The sequence below is a fragment of the Pagrus pagrus genome, assembly GCF_965226575.1.
Source record: "Pagrus pagrus genome assembly, chromosome: 7".
Lineage (NCBI taxonomy): Eukaryota > Metazoa > Chordata > Actinopteri > Spariformes > Sparidae > Pagrus > Pagrus pagrus.
In genome coordinates, this window is record NC_140191.1 from 15,217,241 (window position 1) to 15,239,009 (window position 21,769).

Consider the following 21,769-nt stretch of genomic DNA (forward strand, 5'->3'; position numbering starts at 1 on the left):
AGTTTTCTGGCCTGTCAAATATTGCTTCTTTTTTAGGATAGAAAGATAGAAGAAATAACAATAAACTAAATGAGGTCAAATGAGACTTCAAAATAACATTATTGACATGACATGTTAAGTAAATTTGTTAGGCGTCCGCTCGTAGTCCTAATACCGCTTCTATTCAGGTCAAAATTGGTTTGTGAATAATTCATGCTTTCTTCATTGGCTCAAGTTGTAATCTAGCATGTCTGTTAATCATTTGTCAGGCTGGACAGGCAGCAGCAGACGTTTGGATCAATTATTATCTTTTGCACCTGCACACAACCTTATAAACAATATTGAATAATTCATATAGCCTACAAACTAAATCAGCCTCTCATTTAGGCTCTGACGGAGATTTGTACAGATCTGAGCAGATGTGAACCCCTTATCTTATATTGACATTGAAATAGATTATTCTTATGCTGTCAATATAAATGGAGTTTATTTTACCAATTCATAGTTTGTTCTACAAAATGTGGTAAAATTGTGAAAAATGCACAAACCCAATAAAACCTAAAGACATTCTGTTTATGATCATATCAGACAAAAAGGAGCAGCGAATCTTTGTATTCAAATGTTTTACTTGGTTTTTAAACATTAACATATTGTACATTATGCATTATACCAACATCTATCTCCTGCCCTACCCATCCCCATTACTCCCCAAGTAGGTAACGGACTCTAATTCTTTGAATCTGCTGCATTGGTTGCATTCGTTTTCATGATCTTCTTCTTTCCTTTACATGGACATATAATATGCCAAGAGTGGAAAAGAAATAATAGTGGTAACAAATATTATTAGAAGGATGTCTATTAGCATAAGGAGTGAGAAAAGTTTGAAACAGATGGTGGTGGAGTAGGTTACATGCTGGACTTTCCCTCTGGAGACTGGGGTTCCTGTTCCGCTTGTGGCCAACAGTCAAATGTGATTTGTTATAATAAGTTATGTAAGTAAGTTAACGTATGTAAATGACGTGTTACTTGAATGACGTACTTGTGCAGCATGACGTGAGTTACGAGACTGAATGCAACTATTTTAACCCAAAGTATGATCTTTTCCTAACCTAACCAAGTATGTTTTTGTACCTAAACCTAACCAAGTATATTTTTGTGCCTTAACCTAACCAAGTATGTTTTTGTACCTAATCCTAACCAAGTATGTTTTTGAACCTAAACCTAACCAAGTATGTTTTTGTGCCTGAACCTAAATGAAAAATAATAAGTAAATGACTCAAAAACAAATCTCATTACATACCAAAATAAAAGAAATAAAAGAAATACAGCAATGATTCCACAAAGTCATTACCAGTTGCAGGCATTGAGCTATATTTCTTACAGTGTAGACTATTATAATAGTCCAGGAATGGTGGACATACGTTTTGAAATGTATCACCAAGCCCTGAGGGTTTCTTTTAAAGTCAACATTTAATTTCTAAGCATAATGTTATTTATTCTCCCAAAAGTGACATAGCTCATCTAACTCTAACCTAGTGCATACATTCACACATTCCAGTTCACAGCCTGTGTCTCTATGAATTTTGAATATAAGAGCAAATCTGTTAATCTCCAGAAAGCCTCTTACAGCTGTTTACATTCTGCAAAGAAGTATTGTTTTGTTCAGTTATTTGATTTCATTCAAGTCCCATTTTCGTGTCGTAGGCAAAAATTCTGCACCATTTTCCTGTGAACGTAATCCGAGCAGTGAGTCAAAAAGTGAGTCAGATCGGTAAATACCCAACACATCACTGTCAACATCCATGCTCCACTTGTGTGACCGCCCTCCTCCTCCTCCTCATATAAGCCAGAGGGAAACCCCAGCAGCTTCAGAGACCTTAGCTGGAGATTACTGAGACAGACTGCAGCAGAGACATCAGCAGCACACCAGCTGTAAATGCTCCGGGATTTAACAACCAGATGATCCTGCAAAGTTCGAGTTAAACTTCTTCTGTTTTTTATCAGTAAAATCCTTTCTTTGCAACCTTTGTTTTAATACTTTTCGGAGAGAGTTTCTGCACTGTTTTAGGTGAACCTCTCAGAAATAACAGGACATTCATGTCTGGAGGAGTGGGCTGGAAGAAACCGACTCGTTGTATCGTCTTTGCGGGGGGGTGTTCCCAGTGAGAACAGGTTAAAGCAGCACCTTGTGAACAGTTCATCCGTCTCATCCTCGTTTCGTCGCCATGCTGTCCAGTGTGCGCCGACACAGCCTCCGCCTGCAGACGGAGCTGCACCGGTGGAGCATCTGCGACCCGGGCAGCCACCTGCTCGCGGACAGCTTCCTCACCCGGGTCCCCGCCTGCATCTCCCGCTCCAAGTCCTGCACCAGCTCCGCCGGGGAGTCGGATGGGAGCCGCGGGAGCTGGTCGTCCTCGGACTCGGTCATCTCCTCCGACTCTAGCGGGGACCTGCCGGAGCCGGGGAGCCCGTACCGGGTGGTGCTGTTAGGGGCCAGCGGGGTCGGGAAGACGGCTTTCGCGAGCATCTTCGCCGGGGCAGCGGACAGCATGGACAGTGACTACAGCGAGCTGTGTGGAGGTGAGGAAAACATGATCACTATACTGAAACTTATTTCTCATTTAGTTTTTGAGATGGATACTAACAGAAGCAAACCAAATCCTTAGAAATAATAAATAAAAACGTTCATATTATCTCATTATAGCATGGTTAGAAAGGCTTGAACTGCAGTGGCGGACACAGGATGTTTGAGGGTCCGGGGCGAAAAGAATTAAAAGGGCACCACATGTACGCGGAGGGGCACCAGCGCACAGGAAGTCGTGATATATTATATTTATAGTGAAGAGTGAGCACTTTGTTATGTTTTAGCTACCATAGGGGAATCAAATAGGACACTTTGGCATAAGTGTTTACCTGTACTCTAAAATGCCGCACAATCTGGAAAATGGAATATTTTACTATAATCTTGATCGTTATGTCCAACAGATTGCTGTCAACAAAGCGCCTATAAATCTATGATGTCACTAAAGTGTTGTTGTGTTTGTTGATTTCAGATGAAGTGCGTGAAAAGGACATCGAAGTGGACGGAGAGCCTGCAACTCTAACTCTGTTTGACACATGGGACACAGAGGTGAGATGAAAAACAGACGTGTTGACTTAGCTTACATCGTACTGTGAATCCCGTATCTCATCGTGTATGTTTGTCGTTTTGCAGACCGATGGCGATTGGCCTCAGGAGCGCTACATGCAGACAGGTGACGCCTACCTGTTGCTGTACTCGGTCACTGACAGAGCCTCGTTCCTGCGAGCCTCAGAGCTCAGAATAGCCCTTCGCCGCCTCCGTCCTGCCCAGCACACGCCAATCATCCTGGTGGGGAACAAATGTGACCTGGTGCGACGCAGAGAGGTGTCAGTCAGCGGTGAGGACACACAATCCCTGTTTAATTCTTTGTGATGAACAAGAGTTATTTGAGTTATTTCTCTATATGCTCATTGATGTTTGACTTTCTGTTTCAGAGGGTCGCGCCTGTGCTGCTGTGTTCGACTGCAAGTTTATCGAAACCTCAGCCGCCATGCAGCACAACGTCTGGGAGGCTTTTAACGGCATAGTGCGGCAGCTGCGTCTACGCCGAGACTCCAAGGAGGCCAACAGGCGTCGCAGGCACACAAGCTGTAACACACGCCGCGAGAGCCTTCCTAAGAAGGCCAGACGCTTCCTCGACAAGGTGGTGGCAAAGAACAATCCCAGTGTGGCATTCTGGCTCAAATCAAAGTCCTGTCATGATCTCTCTGTGCTGTAGGAGCCCAACAGAGACTCCTCTTTTAACTCTACACTAAACCTTTGAGCAGGTTACAGCCTGGAGAGCAGAGTGTGTGGACATGGGCCTGCTTCTAAAGGGCTGAAAGTCGGATGGTTCACACACGGTCGTCGGCGTGTTCACATCCGCCCTCGGTGCACATGAGAGGTGTTAGGAACATTTCTGCACTGTCATCCATACGTTGCAGTCTGAACTAGACTGAGTGGACTGAGCTCAGTGTGTCAGCCTGTGTAATGGACTGGAAATGAAGTGACGTTTCCAGTCACAGACTCCGATGTCTTTGTGACGTGAATGTTGGAGGTCAGAGCTCAACTGACAGACGGATGCAATGTTTTCTGTGTTTTGAACAAATTACATTAACACTAGCCTTTTGTTTCCTTTCTTCTCTCATCTCTTTTGCTCTCACTCCTGCCAAATGTGTTGTCTGTCGATCCCGAAGTGCTGACATCACCAGTTGTAAGCTATTGATGATTAAAGGTTGTTTTTTGTATGATGAGTTTATTTATAACGTGTTGTATTTTGCACTTACTGTAAATAACTACCAGATTGATAACGTAATGTATTTTGCTACTTGTGTGTAGTTTCAGCGTTGCTCATTGAAATAAAGTGACATCATCCAATTCAAAACTGTTCATTTCGTCTGTCAGCTCAACCTCAATAATGACATGTGGTGACTCAGCTTTGGCACAAAAGAGACACTCTTGCACAAAGAGCAACACGACTGTGGTGATAAAAGATGAGTCAGGTGGTGACATTAAAGCTGAACTTTCAGAAACAAAATTAGTCCACTGTGTGTGTGTGCGTGTGTGTGTCTAACAGCTGATTGGACACAGTGATCTGACTGCTCAGAGACTGATCAGAGATTTGGGTCACAGCATCAGCCTCAGACATCGCCTGCTCAGATCCCAAACTCTGTTTTGTCCGAAAAAACGGTAAAATGTGTTTCCAAGGTAACATTCAAAGGAGCCCCTGCAGATGGTGTCGGTGCCGCCTGTTGGACAGAATATCTGTCAGGCTGCCTGCATACATGGACCGGTGCTTTACATAACAGAGTCACTTCCATCTGAATTAATGGCTCCATCCTGCAGTCACAGGTTAGTCACTGGTTATATAGCAGTGACTCACTCGCTGCCCATTTTTCTCACACAAATCTGCCTCATTTCCAAGCAGCTTCCTACAGCTCAGGATGGCAGCTTGTGCCTCAGGATGTCAGGATGGAAGATAACCTCAGCTACATGTGTTGTTGAGATAAAGGATAAACATCAGTGACAAAACAGAGGCTGACGTCCTTTAAAGCATTTCATTTATACACTTTATAGAGGCGGTGAAGTTTAGACAAAACCAAAACCATGAGCTGAATCTGATTTTATGATATGTGCCTTGACCTGCTGAATCACCCTGATGACCCACAGCCTTGCATTCTTATGAAGCAACGGACTGTCAGTGTAATCTGTTAGTCTCATTGTGTACACACAGCTCCTTATCAGGCGCTGCTACTAATGGAAAATCTGACAGGAATTGGTGTCGAGGTGCGTAGGTCAAAGTCTGAGGGGAAATAAGAAATTTAAACCGCTGAATAGCAGATTTCTAGAGAAATTTCCCACATTATTACACCCTGTGTTTTTGTCTTTGTTGTTCACAACTCACACAAATGCAGTTCAAGAAGAACAAATCTTGATTAGAGCTGCGAGATTCCTTCAACTGGTTTGTTTTTTGGAGCTATAGACCTGCTAACAGGACTCCAAATATAAGAGTTTGAGGATTTATGTAAAATTAGCTGCATTAATAATGGATTTGTCTTGCATAATACTGTATGCATCATTGTTCTGTTCTTCCTGTCTCCCTTCTCTCGCTTGTCAGCTGCCTCCCCCATTGGCTACCTGGACAGGAGGGCAGGGTGATTAGACAATCATTAGATCCAATAAAACTTAGATGGTTAACACTTTGGTTAACGTTTGACCAGACACTATGGGGCTGTTCAGATCACTCTGAGTCCGAGGTCTGAGGAGTGAGGAGTGTCTCGCTCGATCTCTCCAGCAAGGTAAGTGTCCTCGCTCTCCTGTCGCCCAGTTTTGGAAATGTCGAGTACTTTGAGCAGCGAATGGGACACAAACTGGAACCCCTTCGTTGGTTTTAACAGCATGTGTTCGATGTTTGTGATGCTTTTTTTTCCGCTTTTTGTTGCAAAAGTGCTGTGATCTTCACTTGACTTTGGCAGGGCCTTGGAGTTAGGTGTGGACATTTCTGACAACCAGCCTCTTCTTCTTAGTCGCTTCCTGGGTTGTTGCTTGCACCTGGCATTAGGGGGGGTATTTCCTGTGTGGGACACTAGATTTGATATCAAAGTAGCCGATACTTAGACCGAGAAAGGTCATCTAGTCATTGTGCTAAAAGGCGAAACAGAGGGCCTGCAACACCTAAGTCATTGTCATATAGCTTTGCCACTTTGCCCTTCAATCATACAGTTACTTATTAGATTTATAGAACTTTCTACTCAGTCGGTTAAATCGTTGTAAATGGATGTCTGTGAATTGGTTATCCCGGCAACGGCTTGTTAGTTAAAATATGACAGTCAGCAGAGGCAGTTGTCAACTTGGAGGCAGACATACTAATAATTGGTAGACGAGCAATTCAGGCAAATTTAAGTGAAGCACGGTGGTCCCTTTAAAGGTGTGCTGTGCTAGATAAAGGTCACGACTCAAAGTCACCTTCACTTTTCTCTGGCAGCTGACTTCAACCGTTTCTCTCACCAAGACCAGAAAGCTCAAACGTGATCATTTATCAACACATTCCTATATTTGATCATTTAATTCATGTCATGTAATGTTATGATGTCTCAAGTATTTTTCGGTTGTTATCCAAATCAATCCCATAGTAATGTGCTGCTGTCATCTGAATGGAAGACTGAGTTTATAACTTCTCTAAGGCACCGAAGAAACTGTCGTCAGAGTGAATCACACATAAAATCATCAGTTAACCTTCCCTTCAGAAGTTTTGGATGTCAGAGGGAAAACACGTGTTAGTTATTCTTTTTATAAAAAACTGAGTTTTCTGAATAGCACATACATACAAACACACAATGAAGACTTGAGTTATTCTAGACAGTGGCAGACTCAGGATGTTTGAGGGGCAGGGGCGGAAACATAAAAAGGTCACCAGCTGTATTCGATGGGGCACCAGTGTGCAGAAAGGGCACTAGAAGGGCACCCTTGGGGGCATTTCGCCTTGTTTTATCTACCATAGGGGCTGTTTTTTTGAACATGGGGAAACCAGCCCCCCTAATTCCACCACTGATTTTAGGCCAGACCTGCTCAACTGTTGGCTTGTGGGCCGAATGCGGCCCTTTAACAACCTCCTTCTGACCCTTTGATCTTTTAGTTAGTAGGCCCCTTTCATTAGTTGTGTCTGTTGTGAAGCACAAGCTCTTGTTTCATTAAAATGCTTTAACTCAGGCTGTTTAAGCAGAGGGAATTCACGAGAATCAAACCAATAATCTTCAGATTAAAGAAGTGCGTTGTAAAGAAGTTGCCTTCTAATAAAGTAGTGAGGCAGGCTTGTTCTAAACTCTGAGACTACTGTAGAGTCACTGAGGTCACACACCTTTTTTTTTTTCAGGACTTGCGACATATTGACACCCACTCCAAGGCTGGTTTTAAGAAATCGCCATGGCGTTGCGTGAAAGCTTTGACTTTCATTTTCTCCTTTAAGCTCAGGTGGACAGTTCAGCTAGTTGTGTAGGTGGAGCTGCTCCGGTGAGTTTCCTTTTTAGCTCAAAGTGTGAAGCAGAGAGAGATAGCATGTATGTGTGTGGAGACTCAAGGACAGAGGACAGATTTTCTGCGTGAGGCTCTTTATGAATCAATAACTTGTTGCACTGAGTCGAGAGAACAATGTAGCGAGGCACACTGGGTTTAATTGTTTCTGGAGTGACTGAGTGATAATTATCCACGTGAATTTTCATTATTTCTACACACATGATAATTTAACAGCAGAGCACAGTGAATACATTTAAATGTGTAATTTAAATCCTCTTCATGTCACCTCTCAACATCCTGCTTTCTCCTTCACCATCTCCTCCTCCTCTTCCTCGTCCTGGCCAGACTACGATCATGACACCCCTGGTGCATCTGTTGTTGCTCCCTCTCCTGCTCAGCATTGTGAGTACATAACACAGCCCACTGCTCGACAGTCATTTAATACATATTCATAGTAAATACTCAAATATATGAACCTGTCAGTCACTGTGGATGAATGTGTAGATAGATCATGCGCAATCTTGAGCAATTTGAGCAGTATTGCAACCCATGAAGTGAATGCATGCAGACTTTTCTTATGATATATTTGAAGCCTCCAGTACAAAGAAAATGTCGATGTCTGACTGTCAGCAAGGTTAAAGAAACATGTGCAGGAAAACCTTTGGTTACTCATTTAAAACACTGAAAGGAAGTGTAAGGTGTTACTAAACTTAGCATTAGTCATTTTTCCACAGACTTTGCTCTCCTGTCTTGCAGTGGGATGTAAGAATTACCATCGTCGTGTAATTTTGGTTCAATAAATAACTGGGCTGTAAAAAACGTCCCTCAATGCCTGACTACATTCAGCTACAGTACAGAGCTGAAGCAAAAAGGGCAAATGTGGGCGTGAGAGGTTCAATTTGATCTTAGTCTGTAGTATATTCAGTGACCTTTGACCTCTGTGTTCTGATAGGCTGCTGAGAAGGATCTGGCGGAGAAGAAGGGCCCGTTTGAGAACACGGAGCTGGATGTGTCGGAGGGAACACCGGTGCCATATGCCATGTATCAGGTACTACACACACACACACGCAAGTGAGGTACTGAGTGTTGACCGAACACTAGTTTCACTAGTCTAGTTAATCCCTTTTGTGTTAAGTTTGAACTACATTTAGATTTTAGGGCATTTAGCAGATGCTTTTGTCCAAAGCAACTTATAGTAATTCATACACTGATGGCGGTGGCTGCCAAGGTGCTGACCAGCACATCAGGAGGACATGCAGACCAGGGGAATTGAACCAGCGACCTTCTGATAATGAGACACTGGCTCTACCCCTGAGCCACAGCCACCCAAACTAACTGGCTCACTGTACACAAAGTAGTGACAACCGTGTGCATCTGCTCCAGCTACAACTGTAACATGCTTCGTTCACATAGATGCATTAATATCAACAATCTCATCATGTAAAATATCACAATTCATCAGTCACCAGTGGTATATAAAGGACCCCAAAATCATACTTAAGTAAAAGTAAAGATATTGTGTTAAAATATAAAAAGTGAAAGTCACCCATACAAATAGTACCTGAGCAAAAATCTTAAAGTATCTGATATTAAATGTACTAAAATATCAAAAATAATTTCCTACCAAAAATGAACGTAAGTATCAAAAGTGAAAAAAAATTATACACATATTTACATGTATGTTTATACTGTATACTACGGGTCGATCGTCTATTGTCCAGGACAATTATCAGATCCAATTTTCAGCATTTTTCAGTTTAAGTTAATACATTACTTTAAACATTCACTCATTTGGCTCTGTTGAGGCATGCAGTGTGTAACAAGTGATGAGTATTTTATGTTACTAAATTAATGTAGTGAGTTAAAAGTAGAATATTTGCCTCCAAAACGTGGTGTAGTGGAAGTATAAAGTACGAGAAAAAGGAAATACTCAAGTAAAGTATGAGTGCCTAAAAAATTCTACTTAAGTACAGTACAGTGAAGGTACTTAGTTACATTCCATCAGTCAGTCACAGGTGACATTTCCTTTTGATAAGTTAAGTACATAATTTTTATATAAAATAGTTGGAGGACTTTTACTTGTAACAGAGTATTTTGACAGTGTACTCGTACTTTTACTTAAAAAATGGTTTTGAGTACCAGCTAAGCATGCCAGCTAAGAAAGTGAGCTGTCAGGGCAACCTAAAGACACTACATAGTTAAATTATGTATCTCCACTGTCCTCCTTCAACACTAGTCTATAACACATACTCTACACACTAATGTGGAGTGGCAATGCTTACATGTACCAGGCTCCCCTCTTAACATTGAACAAGCTAGTTACCAAGAAACCATTTTTAAGCTCTCTTATGTGATCAGGTTCAAACATGTAGGATAATGTAATGCTTAATAAAAATAGATTTTAAACAACAAGGAACAATGCTAAATCTGTTGAACTACCTCTTGTGGATCACCTGTGAGTGTGTTTAAGTATAGATTGGAAGTTTCAGGTGTTTGTTTGTTTAAACAGGCCCTAATGGGAATTGAACCCATGACCCCTGGTTTACAAGACCAGTGCTCTAACCACTGAGCTATAGAGCCCTTGTTAGGTATGAAAATCATCTTATTGAGAAAAACACAACACCTTGGACAGTCATAGGCGCGGAAGCCAGACTAGATGAACCAGTTACAGGAGTGTCCTGAGCTTCACAGCAGAACAGCGTTGCAGCGTTCTCTTAAGCAGCTGAAGTAGACGGGAACTTGTTTTAAAATGTAGAAAACAATAATAATTTTAACTTTAGTTATTGTTTTCACAAGTCTCTTCATTTTGCCCTCTTCCTCCCCATCTTTTCGCTCCACAGTTTCAGTTGACCCATCCAGATGTTAATAATTTCAGGCTGAGTGGAGAAGGTAAAGAATACATCAGGATTTCAAATGACGGCTGGCTGTACCTGCAGAGGCCTCTGGACTGGTCTCAAGATAACCATTACATAGCCATGGTGAGGTGGTCCTCTCTCCTCTTATTAACACGCATTAAGTTATAATTGTACATTGTATAGCAATACAATTAAATGTATTTATCAATACTTGTGTCTGTGTGTGTGTGTGACTATATCCAGGTGGAAGCGTTGGTGGATGATGAAGTTGTGGATGGCCCAGTTTATGTCACCATAAATGTGTTGGACGTCAACAACAACGCTCCATACTTCAACCAGAGTGTCTACACAGCTTTGGTTAGAGAACACAGTCCAGCAGGTGTGTGTTGCATGCATAAGGAGTATTGCAGTATTTCTAATGATTCACCATGTAACAGCGGAGTTCCTATCATTAGACTTCCCTGTTCTTGAAACCATTGGGCTGACATCTCACTGTGTGAAGAACTGAACCTAGCTTTTTGGCTGTTGTTCCAGGTGTCCCATTTAGCCGTGTGTTTGCGTTGGATAAGGACGACCCAGAGACCCCCAACGCTCAACTGAGCTACAGCCTGGTTAGCCAGATCCCCAACAGACTCCACACCTCCCTGTTCCAGATCAACCCTGAAACTGGAGAGATCTCCACCACAGAAGAAGGTATAACACACATGCCTGCGCACACACCAATGAGTGCACGGACATAAACCCAGACATTGGCGCGCAGAACTAGGTGCACTGCCCGTGGGAAAGTCTATAATCTGTCCATCTCTGCCTGTAATCTGGCAGTATAGTGCCACCACAAATCCAGATTACACAGCTCATCTTGTGTGCTCAAGATTAACGCTGACTGGAGGCAGATTGCCTAAATGTGTCGCGTGATGTTGATCACAGATTATTCTTGAGCATGTGTGTGAGTGAGCAAATAAAGAAGTCTACAGAGAAAGTATGAGAGAAAGTTTGTTATCACGTTTCTCAGACAGCCTTGAGACAGCAGAGATGTTCTTCTTCCAACAATCTGTCAAAAAACATTGTTGTAATGTGAGTGACTGTGCTGAACAATGTATGTGTGTCCTTTAACAGGGAGCCAAATGCTAAAGGCCAGCGAAGGTTTCCAGTACGGCAGAGAAGATGATCGGAGCATTGATGCTTTGAAATCAAAGTTTAACGACTACTGTCCAGAACCGACGATCCCCCATGAACAAAACCCCTTCTTCACCTGTGTGGAGAGAGCAGGTTTGTATACAGATGTGTCCAGTGTGAAGCTGCAACAATTACTTGTCTATCATAAATTTGTCAAAGTTAAGCGAAAAAATTCAGTAATTCTCTCTTCACAAATGTGAATATAATATATTTTATCCAAGGGAAAAGGGGACTGGAGCCTATCAATTGCTTTGCAGCCTTTAAAGGTGCTATTTGTAAGAAAAGTAGATTTTTGAGTCTCATTCTCAACTCGTCAGAAACCGATGCTTTAGGATTATAGGACCGGTCGGCAGCTCAAAAATCTACTTTTCTTACAAATAGCACCTTTAAAAATGCTAATTTGTCAGAAAAACACAAATGTAGTCAACCCAAAACAGGTGTGCAATTGTCGTCGGATAACTGGTTGAAAATTATTACAAATGTATTAGATAATGGATCCAAGTGTCACACCCCATGCACTGGAAACACTTAAAGTTACAAAGATAAAGGGCCAGAAGTACAAACACTACAACCACCAAGTATAATAAATGAGAGAAAACCAAATTCAATGACAAATTCAGCTCTTCATTTAGGCGAAAAGGCTCAACTGCATAGCAGTGGGTTCATAACGTCCTCACCTCTCAGAAAGGTTTGATATTTTTCTATTCCAAAGACCTTGAGTGATGCTGCAGAGCCTTGGTCAGCCTGTGTATAATGTGTCTGCTTTTTTTCTTCCATTTAAATCTTTAAAGCTTTCAGTTCATTTGACAGAAACCAGACCACAGTGACATTTCAGCATGTAGACAACATGTGTGCTGCTGCAGTTTGTCAAGGGGTGTGTACTTTTTACAAGAACCTTTTACAGAGTGATGGTTCAAACAGCCAGGAGACCGTGTTCGGTTGGTTTTCTACTGTCAGAATGAAGCAGTCTGTCTCTTAGATTGTGAGAACGTTTGAATGTTGATATTCAAAGTCTTCTATGATATGATGAGGTGACTGTCATTGGACAGCTGCTTGGATGAAACAAGACACCACCCTGGGCTCTGACATATTATAACTGAATATTTAATTCCAAACTCCCAAAAAATAATCAGCAGATTAATTGAAATGCAGAAAAGAAAACTTATGAACTAAGAATTCCACAAGAAAAGTTTGAAGAAGAATAATCTTCATTGTAAAATTATAACATCTTCTGAAGAGTTGAGTACTAATCTGCAGTGTGACCTGTGGCACACAACTGCCATGTGTCCTTCGAAGATCTAAGAAAGTGATGAGTGATTCCAGTCGAGGGATTTGTGGTGCATAAAAGTCGACAGCTGGCGTCGATGTAGAGAAACACAGACTGTAACGACTGTCAGTGATTAGTGCCGGTTGTGTGATTTATTGGGTGTTGAGTTGATGAGTTCAGCGAGGGAGAGTGGTTAAGCCATCACTAATTTCTATGATAGGGTCAAGAAGAGAAACCTCGAACATCTCATCCATGTGACTCAGCTTCTCAAAATTTGAGTCTTTCTGAAATGTTTCTTGTGATGTTCAACCCACCGAACTTTTCCTTTTGGCTCTAAAAGCAGCTCCATTTTTCCTCTGTGGTTTCAGAAACGAGGCGGAGGAATGTGGACCCCCTGGAGGACCCAGACTTCACCCTGATTGTGCGAGTGCAGGACCTGGGAGGAGCGTCAGAGACCGCGCTGAGTGGAAACACCGAAGTGCATATTGTCGTGCAGCAGAACCTGTGGGTCAATCCTGGACCGATAACTGTGAAAGAACACTTACGGGAAACTTACCCTCTGTTCATCGCGAAGGTGTGGTGGGATGCACATGCTAGCTCTGCGCAAATGTCACAACTGCAGACACATTAAACTACAAACACACACTATACCAGTAACTGACCATCTCACTCTGGCCTCGTTCTGTCCTTTTTTCAATCCAGGTTCAGTCTAATGAGCCCAACGCCGTCTACACGTTAGTGCAGAAAGACCGAGAGCTGAGATTCCCCTTCCAGATCACAGAAGATGGGGAAATACATCTGACAGATGAGCTGGACAGAGAGGACAGGGACATGGTATATGTCACGTGCTTAGCTCGCTCAATACATCTCTCATTCTAACAGAGAAATAACAACTTACTTCTAAGGATTACTCTTGTAACTGTATTGGTTCTGTTTCAGTACATCCTGGTGGTGCGGGCAACAGATAACCATGGAAACGAGGTGGATCCGCCCATGGAGATTCATGTCATAGTGGACGATGTAAATGACAACCCTCCAGAGTGTGAAGAGGAGAGTGTATTTGAGTTGCAGGAGGGTGAGCCTGGAGGTAAGTGGTGTGTGTGATTATTACATAACCCATTCATGGTGCATAGTTCACTACATGTTGCCTCTTTTAGCTGGTGTATTTCTTAAACTTCCATTATCTTGCTCTGATGTCACTATTGCATCTTGTGTTTGCTTTGTATTCCGTTTTAGAGTAAAAAAGGTGGGAGAAGTATTCAAATCCTTCACTTAAAGGGTAATTTCACCAATGTTACACATTAAAGTGTGTTTACAGTTCTTGGGGAGTACTACTGCTTCCTCTGGAACCACAAAAGGCTTTATACTACTCCCAAGACCTGTAAACACATTTTAATATGTAAAAAGCCTTTAAGTAAAAATAGCAATACCAAACTGTTGAAAAAACTCAAGTAAAAGTTCAACATTCAAGCTTACACTTGAGTAAAAGTACAAGAGTATTGCATCGAAATATATTTCAAGTGTAAAAAGTACACATACACATTCTGCAGAATGACCCATTTCAGAATTATATATATTATATTGTTTTGATATGAAAGCATCACTTTAAAGCACATTATGTAGAAATTGGCATTTCGATTTGGCGCCCCCCACAGTTTCTGAGTGCAACACCACTGTCGTAAAAACAAATCCAAGGTCTGAAACAATTTGTCAGACGCAACGCAGGTGCTAACTCTGAACAAAACTCATGACGTCACAACAATGTTATGTGATGAAAACTTGTATGCTGAAGTAAACATGTATGTAACGCTGTGATCCTACCCTCTCACTGAAGCTACATAGCTCAGAAACAAGATGACAGAGACACCATTCACCTGATTACAAGACACTGTACCATTAAAATGATTTTGAAGCTGTTAGTTTAAGGTAAAAAAAGTCACATAATGTTTCTTTACTGTAACAGCTGGTAAAGCTGGGGCTAATTTTAACTACTTAATACACTGCTGGGTAGCTACATCAATTATAATACATCATAAGTGATTAGTTGACTCCTTTATGTAAGTGATTACTTAAGAGCAACCTTTTAGAGCAACTTTTTCAATGACAACATGATCAAACACGTTGACTCAGAGCAGAAAGAGAGAAGGATTTACCTCACATACCCTGTCGTTCAGTCCGTCAAACAATCCTTACATTTTACTCCGTGATATTGTTTAATCTATTCTTAAAAAAAGATATAAGATATCTTATTTTGAATTATATATAATTAGCTATTTTAATATTTTGCACCATCCTTCTAGAACGTGTCTCAAAATATGAGCTTTGACTGATTCTGCACTGCAGTCGTCCACAGAAGGATATACTGTACTCCTTACAAACTTAAGTGACCTCTGGAAGATTGTCTTACATTCTGGTTCTTGTGATTCCAGGCAGCGAGGTAGGGAACCTGTTGGCCCATGACGCCGATAAAGAAGGGACATTGAATTCCCTGCTGACTTACACCATCATGAATCCAGACGCCACACCTTTCTCCATCGACGCTTCTTCTGGAAGAATCCAGGCGTTGCGCGCACTCCAGCGCAGAGACCAGCAGGTTTATAATCTCAATGTCAGAGTCAATGACCCAGGTAGCCCACATGCTGTGTGATGTAACACACCTGTAAATAGATATAAATCAGTTTCGATCCAAGTTCACTCATGACTTTTGTCTGACAGCTTTCAGCACAGAGTGTAAGGTCGTCATCAAGGTCATTGACGTCAACAATGAGCTGCCTCTGTTCGAGAAGAACGATGTAAGTATGCGGCCCAGCTGTCTCTTGTTTCTCGAGCTGTTTGGCTGGTTGTCTTCATGTTTCTCTGTGTGTCTGTGTGCAGTATGGCAGTCACACTCTAGCAGAGGACACTCCTGTGGGACACACATTGCTGAACATCACAGCAACAGACGCTGATGACCCAGACAGCGGCAGCTCCCGTATCGAGTACCACATCTCTGCTGGCAATGATGATGGTGTTTTTGCTGTGCAAACTGACGGCAACGGCGTCGGCCATCTGGTCATAGCTATGGTACAGTATCTCCATTCTCTACATCTTCCACACAACACGCCACACACAGATGATTCCCTGATGATGTTCGCTGACACATGTGAGGCTTTGCAACTCATTCATTATTATTTTGTAAAATATGTTACACTAAAGATTTATTCTATAAAATGTCTGAAAATAGAGAAAATCTTCTAAGCTCAAGATGTCAGCAGTCTAAAACCCAACATGTAAAACTTATAAACATATAAACAGAAGAAAGCTGAAAATCCCCACATTTTAGTGGCTGGAACTAGCAAAATAATAATAATTAGATATCAAACATCTATTGTTTCATAGTCCGCCATCATAGCTGAGAGTGTAAACTAATCCTATAGCTCTTGGATCTAACTTCTTACCATATTGTTTTAGGAGGTTTTGAAATAAGAAGGTCATTTCCAGTAATTGTGTAGTATTGCTGCCTACTGTGACTTTAATGAAAAGGCAGAATAAGCAGAGATATTTCATTGCAACATGTAGCTCAAGATATAAGACAGAATCATGATCTTCACAGGCCTCTGCCATGACCTATAACATATTTTCTCCCTTATTCCTGATTTTCCTAACCAGCCTGCTTGTGTCCTAACAGCCTCTGGACTTTGAGACCTCCTCCACCTACAACCTCCAGATTGATGCCCGTAACCCAGAGCCCCTGATGAAAGGTCTGGATTACGGCAGTGAATCCACAGCCGTCGTCTCCATTTCTGTCACTGACATAGACGAGGCTCCAGAGTTCAGTTTGGACATCCTGGAAGTGACTGTGCCTGAAAACACCACCAAGGGATCGGTGCTGCTCACCGTGGATGCAAAGGATCCAGAGGGCAAAGACATCAGGTAAACACACACAGATAGCTTTTCAGCACCACAATCAGAACTGCTTTAAGAACAATAGCTACTGTATACCCTTGATTTGACTTTGTTAAGCAACTAGCAAAATCCCAACTTTACTTATACAGAGCTGTTAAATTTCTCTAAGTATCAAAATCTTCCTATGCAGTGTGACATGGAGGCAATTTAACATTTTTCATAAACCAAAGATTATTGAACCTAAACAGAGGTATCTTTCGGAGTCTGTTGATGCACCAAAATGGCTGCAAGCTGTTTCCCAAATACAGACTTCAAAACATCATCTTTGAAAGCTAACGGAGACTGACTTTATCTCTTCTGCAGTTTAAGAGCTGGACTCTAAACAACTGAACACATACACATGCATACAGTAGCTTTCACAGCTTAGGAATTGTTCCATTAGATCAGCATTGGCTTGGTTTTTAACGTTACTGCTCCGTACTGGCTGCCAGTTTGGGGCTTCATCTATTAGGACTATCACGTGTACCAAAAATTGATTTGTTTTGACTGCCATTATTTCCACTGGGTCCCAGTTCAGTGTCTGGTGTAGCATGAATTATCTCTAATATCTGCTCTCTATGTGTGTGTGTCTATGTGTGTAATTACTCTTGTGTGTTGTGCAGTTTCGAGTTGGATGGTGACACTAAGGGCTGGCTGCAGATCGATGCTGCCACAGGAGAGATCAAGACCAAAGCCAGTCTGGACAGAGAAACCTTGGAGACTTTGACGGTCACAGTCACTGCATTTGAGAAGGGTGAGATTATAGACGCAAAATCAGAACTAATGAGACTTTTTTGTGTTGTCGATTTGTTGTAATAAGGGTCACACAGGTTTTAAACTAATTTTAGCTTACAAGACTTTTTAGGTTTTGTGCTGAAAAAACAACGTTCACAGAAAGAAGAACATGGCACGAAGTGGATTCAGTAATTTCTTCATGACTTTTACAACCTGACAATTGTACCGTTATACAACAAAGTAAAGTTGATGCAATTAATGTTTTTAATGCTCTCTGATTTCCTTTTGAAGCAAACCGAAAGATGTCCACAGCGAAGGACCTGACTGTGAGGCTGCTGGATGTGAACGACAACATCCCCAGACTGACAGAGACCAAGGCCTTCATCTGTATGAAGAAACCCGAACCTATCATCATCAAGGCCGCGGATGGAGACAGCGCCCCCTTCTCCCAGCCCTTCTCCTTCATCTTGGGTTCTGGAAAATCTCAGAACTGGGCCCTTGTCAAGATTGATGGTACGTATGCTAACAAACTGTAGTGATACCAGAAGATGATGTGAAACTGATAAGCTGTACAGTTAGATATACCATTCTCCTTGTCATGCAGGTACAACAGCTAAACTGACCCTGAGGAAAAAGGCAACTGAAGATAAAACCTTCAACCTCCCCATTACCATTAAAGACAATGCAGGCATGGGAGTCATGCAGTCACTTGAGGGTGAGTTGATTCTTGATACAGGGTATGTCTGGCGGCCAATACCATTCAAAGATGGAAAACAGCACTGAATCAATGCTGACAGGATTGTCTGCGTAGCCTCTGTGCCATAGACTTCCAAACATTTATCCATCATCTTTAGCTAGCCATTTCTGTTTATCAGTTCCACCATGTATCTAACTTTTAGCTAACAATAAAACCTGTTCAGACATTAATGTTAGGTAATTATTTCAATATCCATTACTTTTGGGTTATTTCTAAAGGTGATTCTCTCTTAGCTAAGTCTTTTGACTGCTCTGCCATCTTGCTAACTAGCTGTCCCGCATTCTCCATGTGATTTTAAAAAAGTGAAAAAAAGTTAGATGTTTACAAAGACAGATTTCACAGAATTTCAAGGGACGAGATGAGAGACTGAGTTGACTTGTGTCTTTTCGTTGGATTTGTTGACAATAGGAAATACAGAGATTAGCCTCGTCCTTAAAATTCAAATTTACATGATTGCCTCATGTCATGTTAAAGGTTTAATGTACACACGTGTTCCTCTTTAATCTCTATGACAGTGAGAGTATGTAACTGCACAGAGCTGGGCTACTGCTACATTGCTCCAGCGGAGCGTGGCGAGATTTTGGGAACGGGAGCCACCATCGGGATCCTGGCTGGCACTATGGGATTCTGCGGTAAGACCGAAAAATCTCAAGTCTGTAACTCACACATGAAGCAGTATCCATTATACTGTGCTGTTTGATTTCATTATGTATTATATTATGTGTTGGTGACTCCATTTTGTTGCTACAACTGACTTCTGTTTCTTTTTTTTGTCTTGTTGCAGTCCTTGTAGTCATCATAGTGATCAGACGCAGTAATAAAAACAAGAACAAATCCAAGAAGGAGGGGGAGAATGATGCCATGATCAACAGGTCTAATCCCGAACCTTGAACCAGGTTTTTAACTCTTATCCTATTGCGATGGTTCCTTTTTAACATCTGACCAGAGACAACAGATGAAAATGAGACATGTAGGCAAACTCTGGCTCCCTTACAGTCTTTTTAAAAAAAAATGTTGTTATGTTTATTTTTTTCCTTGTCAAATAAAATAAATAAACCTCCACTAGCACAAAAGCAGAAGTATGGACTTAACTTTCCAGGTCTGGACGTTTAAGTCTCTCAAAGGTAGATGTACAAACACACATACACACATTTACTTTCGCTTTATTTTATGTTATTAAGAAGAGAGTGTTCAGCTTGATTAATAAGTGCAGTGCATACTTAATTAAACGGCATGTTAATCAGGAAATTATAAAGCTTGTTAACATAATTTATTTGAATTTCAGTCCCAGACTCAGGTTTTTTCATTAGCAGTTTCATCATCTCACATAATTTGATTTATTTTTTCAGCCGTGAGCTTGTTTTGTTATGCTCCTCTGTTTGAATGTAATAGCTAACGGCAACAACTGGGAACATCTTTAATGTTAAGAACCATCTGAAACATTAAAAACAAAAAAATGTAACCAAGGATGTCACTGTTGTCGGAACACTGTTTGTGTAACAATAACTACCGAGCACTTACTGCTCTTACAGTTTTCCAATAAAGAAAGAAGCTGGGAAGCACTTTGGTTTTCATTGTGTTTGTGACTGTGTGGGTGTGTGTTCATGTCACTGCAGACGCGTGGTGCAGCAGGTGATCGGTAGCATAAAACATGAGCATCCGCAACTCAGGTCCATACTTTTTCCCTACTCTCTCTTTCTTCTGACATTTACTCTACACTTAAAGTCACTACTGTTGCACCCCTCTTTTTCTCCCCCTCCCTGCTGGGCTGTCGATGAGCACTCAAGGCCATGCTGCTCCTGCAGAGAACGATGCTCTGACTCATCTCTTCAACAGTGGGAGACAAACTGCTGATTGTTTGCAGGGCTGAAAGCAGAATGGCATGATTATGGGCCTTTATGCAGCACAAAGGCTACAGCACACTAAAAAAACACTCAGACACACATGTGAGAGTTGATGTGGAAACCACATGTGCTGCCATGACTATCGTACCGGTCCATGTGTCACGTTTTTGAGTAATGTGTATGCTTTTGTTTGACAACCCCAGCTGTTATGCCTTAGTATTTCTAGTGTCTCCGCAGCCCACTGTCCCTAACCAATGAAAATGAGGCTCTGATGCACTTCTCTTTGGTCACTCTTTCTCCCTCTTTTTCTCTTGTAGGCACACTGCCGGTCGTTAGAAGACGGCAGCATTCCATTAGCTCCTCTATTTGTCTTTTATTCAACCTACCACTATTCTTCCCGACCTGAAGTCTAATATCTAACTTCACTCAGGCATAAATGTTTACAGACAAGGCGATGTTCAAAGTTTTATTCATGTTCACCAACTTCCATCCCCCTCCCAGAGGTTACAGCTTCAGGCAACCAAATGAAACACAGTTTCCTTGAATTTCTCTGGTTTGAACATTTGAACATTTTCGATAATGTAACAAAGTACATGATTCTTCAAAACATATAACATATAACAAAGGTCTAGTTGTTTTTAGACATTGTCATGCAGAAATGTTAGGCTACATATTTTTATGTTATACAAAAAAAGAACCTAAATGCAAGACACCACAGCCAAGAACAGAAGCCGAGCTATGATAAAATAAAGCCGAAATCCAAGGAACCAAAATACGGACGATAAAAAAAGACTGGCAACAAAACAAGCATCCAAGTGAATTTACCAGGGAGACACAAGAAACATGGGCAGCGATGCAAGTAAGTCACAGGGAGCAAAATGCAAGACTGGGAAAGTGACATAGAAACGCAGACAAACTGACAAAGATTGAAGGAAAAACACAGCCTTAATACACAAGGACTAATTCAACAATGACACACAGGTGAACAGGAGAAAAGGTCGGGAAAAAAGACAGAGACAGGAAGTGTAAAGCAAAACCTGACACATGACAAATAATCTGCTCAAGATTCATCTGAATCATCTGAATTTTACACAAACATCCTCCTGTTATTGCGTTGACAGTTTAATCAACACCCATCCATGTTCAGTTAAGCATTTTATTAATTTTCCTTATCAATAGATTAATTTCTTTTAAACTGTTCAAATGGTGTGTGACCCATATGTGCCCCAGGCTGTGACAGTTTGCGATGAGTCATCAAATGATCTGCTGCAGCTCTGAAGAAGCCAAGCTAAGAGCAGTGTCAAAGGCAGAGGAGTGGACTGAGCTACAGCCTCATTACGCCAAACTCAACATGGAGCCTCTCCAGTGTTTATGTCTGCACTCTCTCCTCGCCTGTATCCCGGCAACACTTTCCACAACAACAACAACACACACACACTCACACATGTTGGTGGGAGAAGTTGAGAGGTTGAGGGACAGAAGAGAAGAGGTGGAGGAAGACAGGGAGAGTAAACTGTGTGATGGATGATCCACCCACGTCTCTGGATATCGAAAGTCGCCATCACCACGCGCGTACACGCACACACACACACACACACGCACACACACACGCTTGTTTTTGTCCTAACTGTTACCTCTGTGCACTGTGGAGCCCTTGTA

General features: G+C 41.7%; 2 protein-coding genes across 2 annotated transcripts; both read left to right on the forward strand.

The window, feature by feature from the left end:
* Nucleotides 1–1,871: 1,871 nt before the first annotated feature.
* On the forward strand, nt 1,872–4,442 carry gem (GTP binding protein overexpressed in skeletal muscle). The gene is made up of 4 exons (XM_084356815.1): nt 1,872–2,559; nt 3,033–3,109; nt 3,194–3,398; nt 3,496–4,442. Exons 1-4 carry the CDS (start codon nt 2,205–2,207, stop codon nt 3,777–3,779), a joined length of 921 nt encoding a protein of 306 aa, XP_084212941.1. The 5' UTR covers nt 1,872–2,204; the 3' UTR covers nt 3,780–4,442.
* A 1,315-nt stretch (nt 4,443–5,757) lies between these two features.
* Nucleotides 5,758–19,828, forward strand: cdh17 (cadherin 17, LI cadherin (liver-intestine)). The gene is made up of 19 exons (XM_084356590.1): nt 5,758–5,838; nt 7,898–7,954; nt 8,505–8,600; nt 10,393–10,530; nt 10,651–10,786; nt 10,942–11,100; nt 11,524–11,676; nt 13,219–13,424; nt 13,553–13,684; nt 13,790–13,937; nt 15,280–15,477; nt 15,566–15,642; nt 15,725–15,913; nt 16,518–16,762; nt 17,398–17,528; nt 17,801–18,022; nt 18,114–18,224; nt 18,782–18,898; nt 19,051–19,828. Exons 2-19 carry the CDS (start codon nt 7,907–7,909, stop codon nt 19,155–19,157), a joined length of 2,613 nt encoding a protein of 870 aa, XP_084212716.1. The 5' UTR covers nt 5,758–5,838; nt 7,898–7,906; the 3' UTR covers nt 19,158–19,828.
* Nucleotides 19,829–21,769: the final 1,941 nt, after the last annotated feature.

Bases quoted from the DNA above. Each gene is read 5' to 3' on its own strand.
- gem (XM_084356815.1), top strand. From the start codon at position 2,205: ATGCTGTCCAGTGTGCGCCGACACAGCCTCCGCCTGCAGACGGAGCTG. The intron at 2,560-3,032 runs GTGAGGAAAACA...TGTTGATTTCAG, and splicing joins CTACAGCGAGCTGTGTGGAG to ATGAAGTGCGTGAAAAGGAC. The intron at 3,399-3,495 runs GTGAGGACACAC...TTTCTGTTTCAG, and splicing joins CAGAGAGGTGTCAGTCAGCG to AGGGTCGCGCCTGTGCTGCT.
- cdh17 (XM_084356590.1), top strand. From the start codon at position 7,907: ATGACACCCCTGGTGCATCTGTTGTTGCTCCCTCTCCTGCTCAGCATT. The intron at 15,914-16,517 runs GTACAGTATCTC...GTGTCCTAACAG, and splicing joins GCCATCTGGTCATAGCTATG to CCTCTGGACTTTGAGACCTC. The intron at 18,899-19,050 runs GTAAGACCGAAA...GTCTTGTTGCAG, and splicing joins TGGCACTATGGGATTCTGCG to TCCTTGTAGTCATCATAGTG.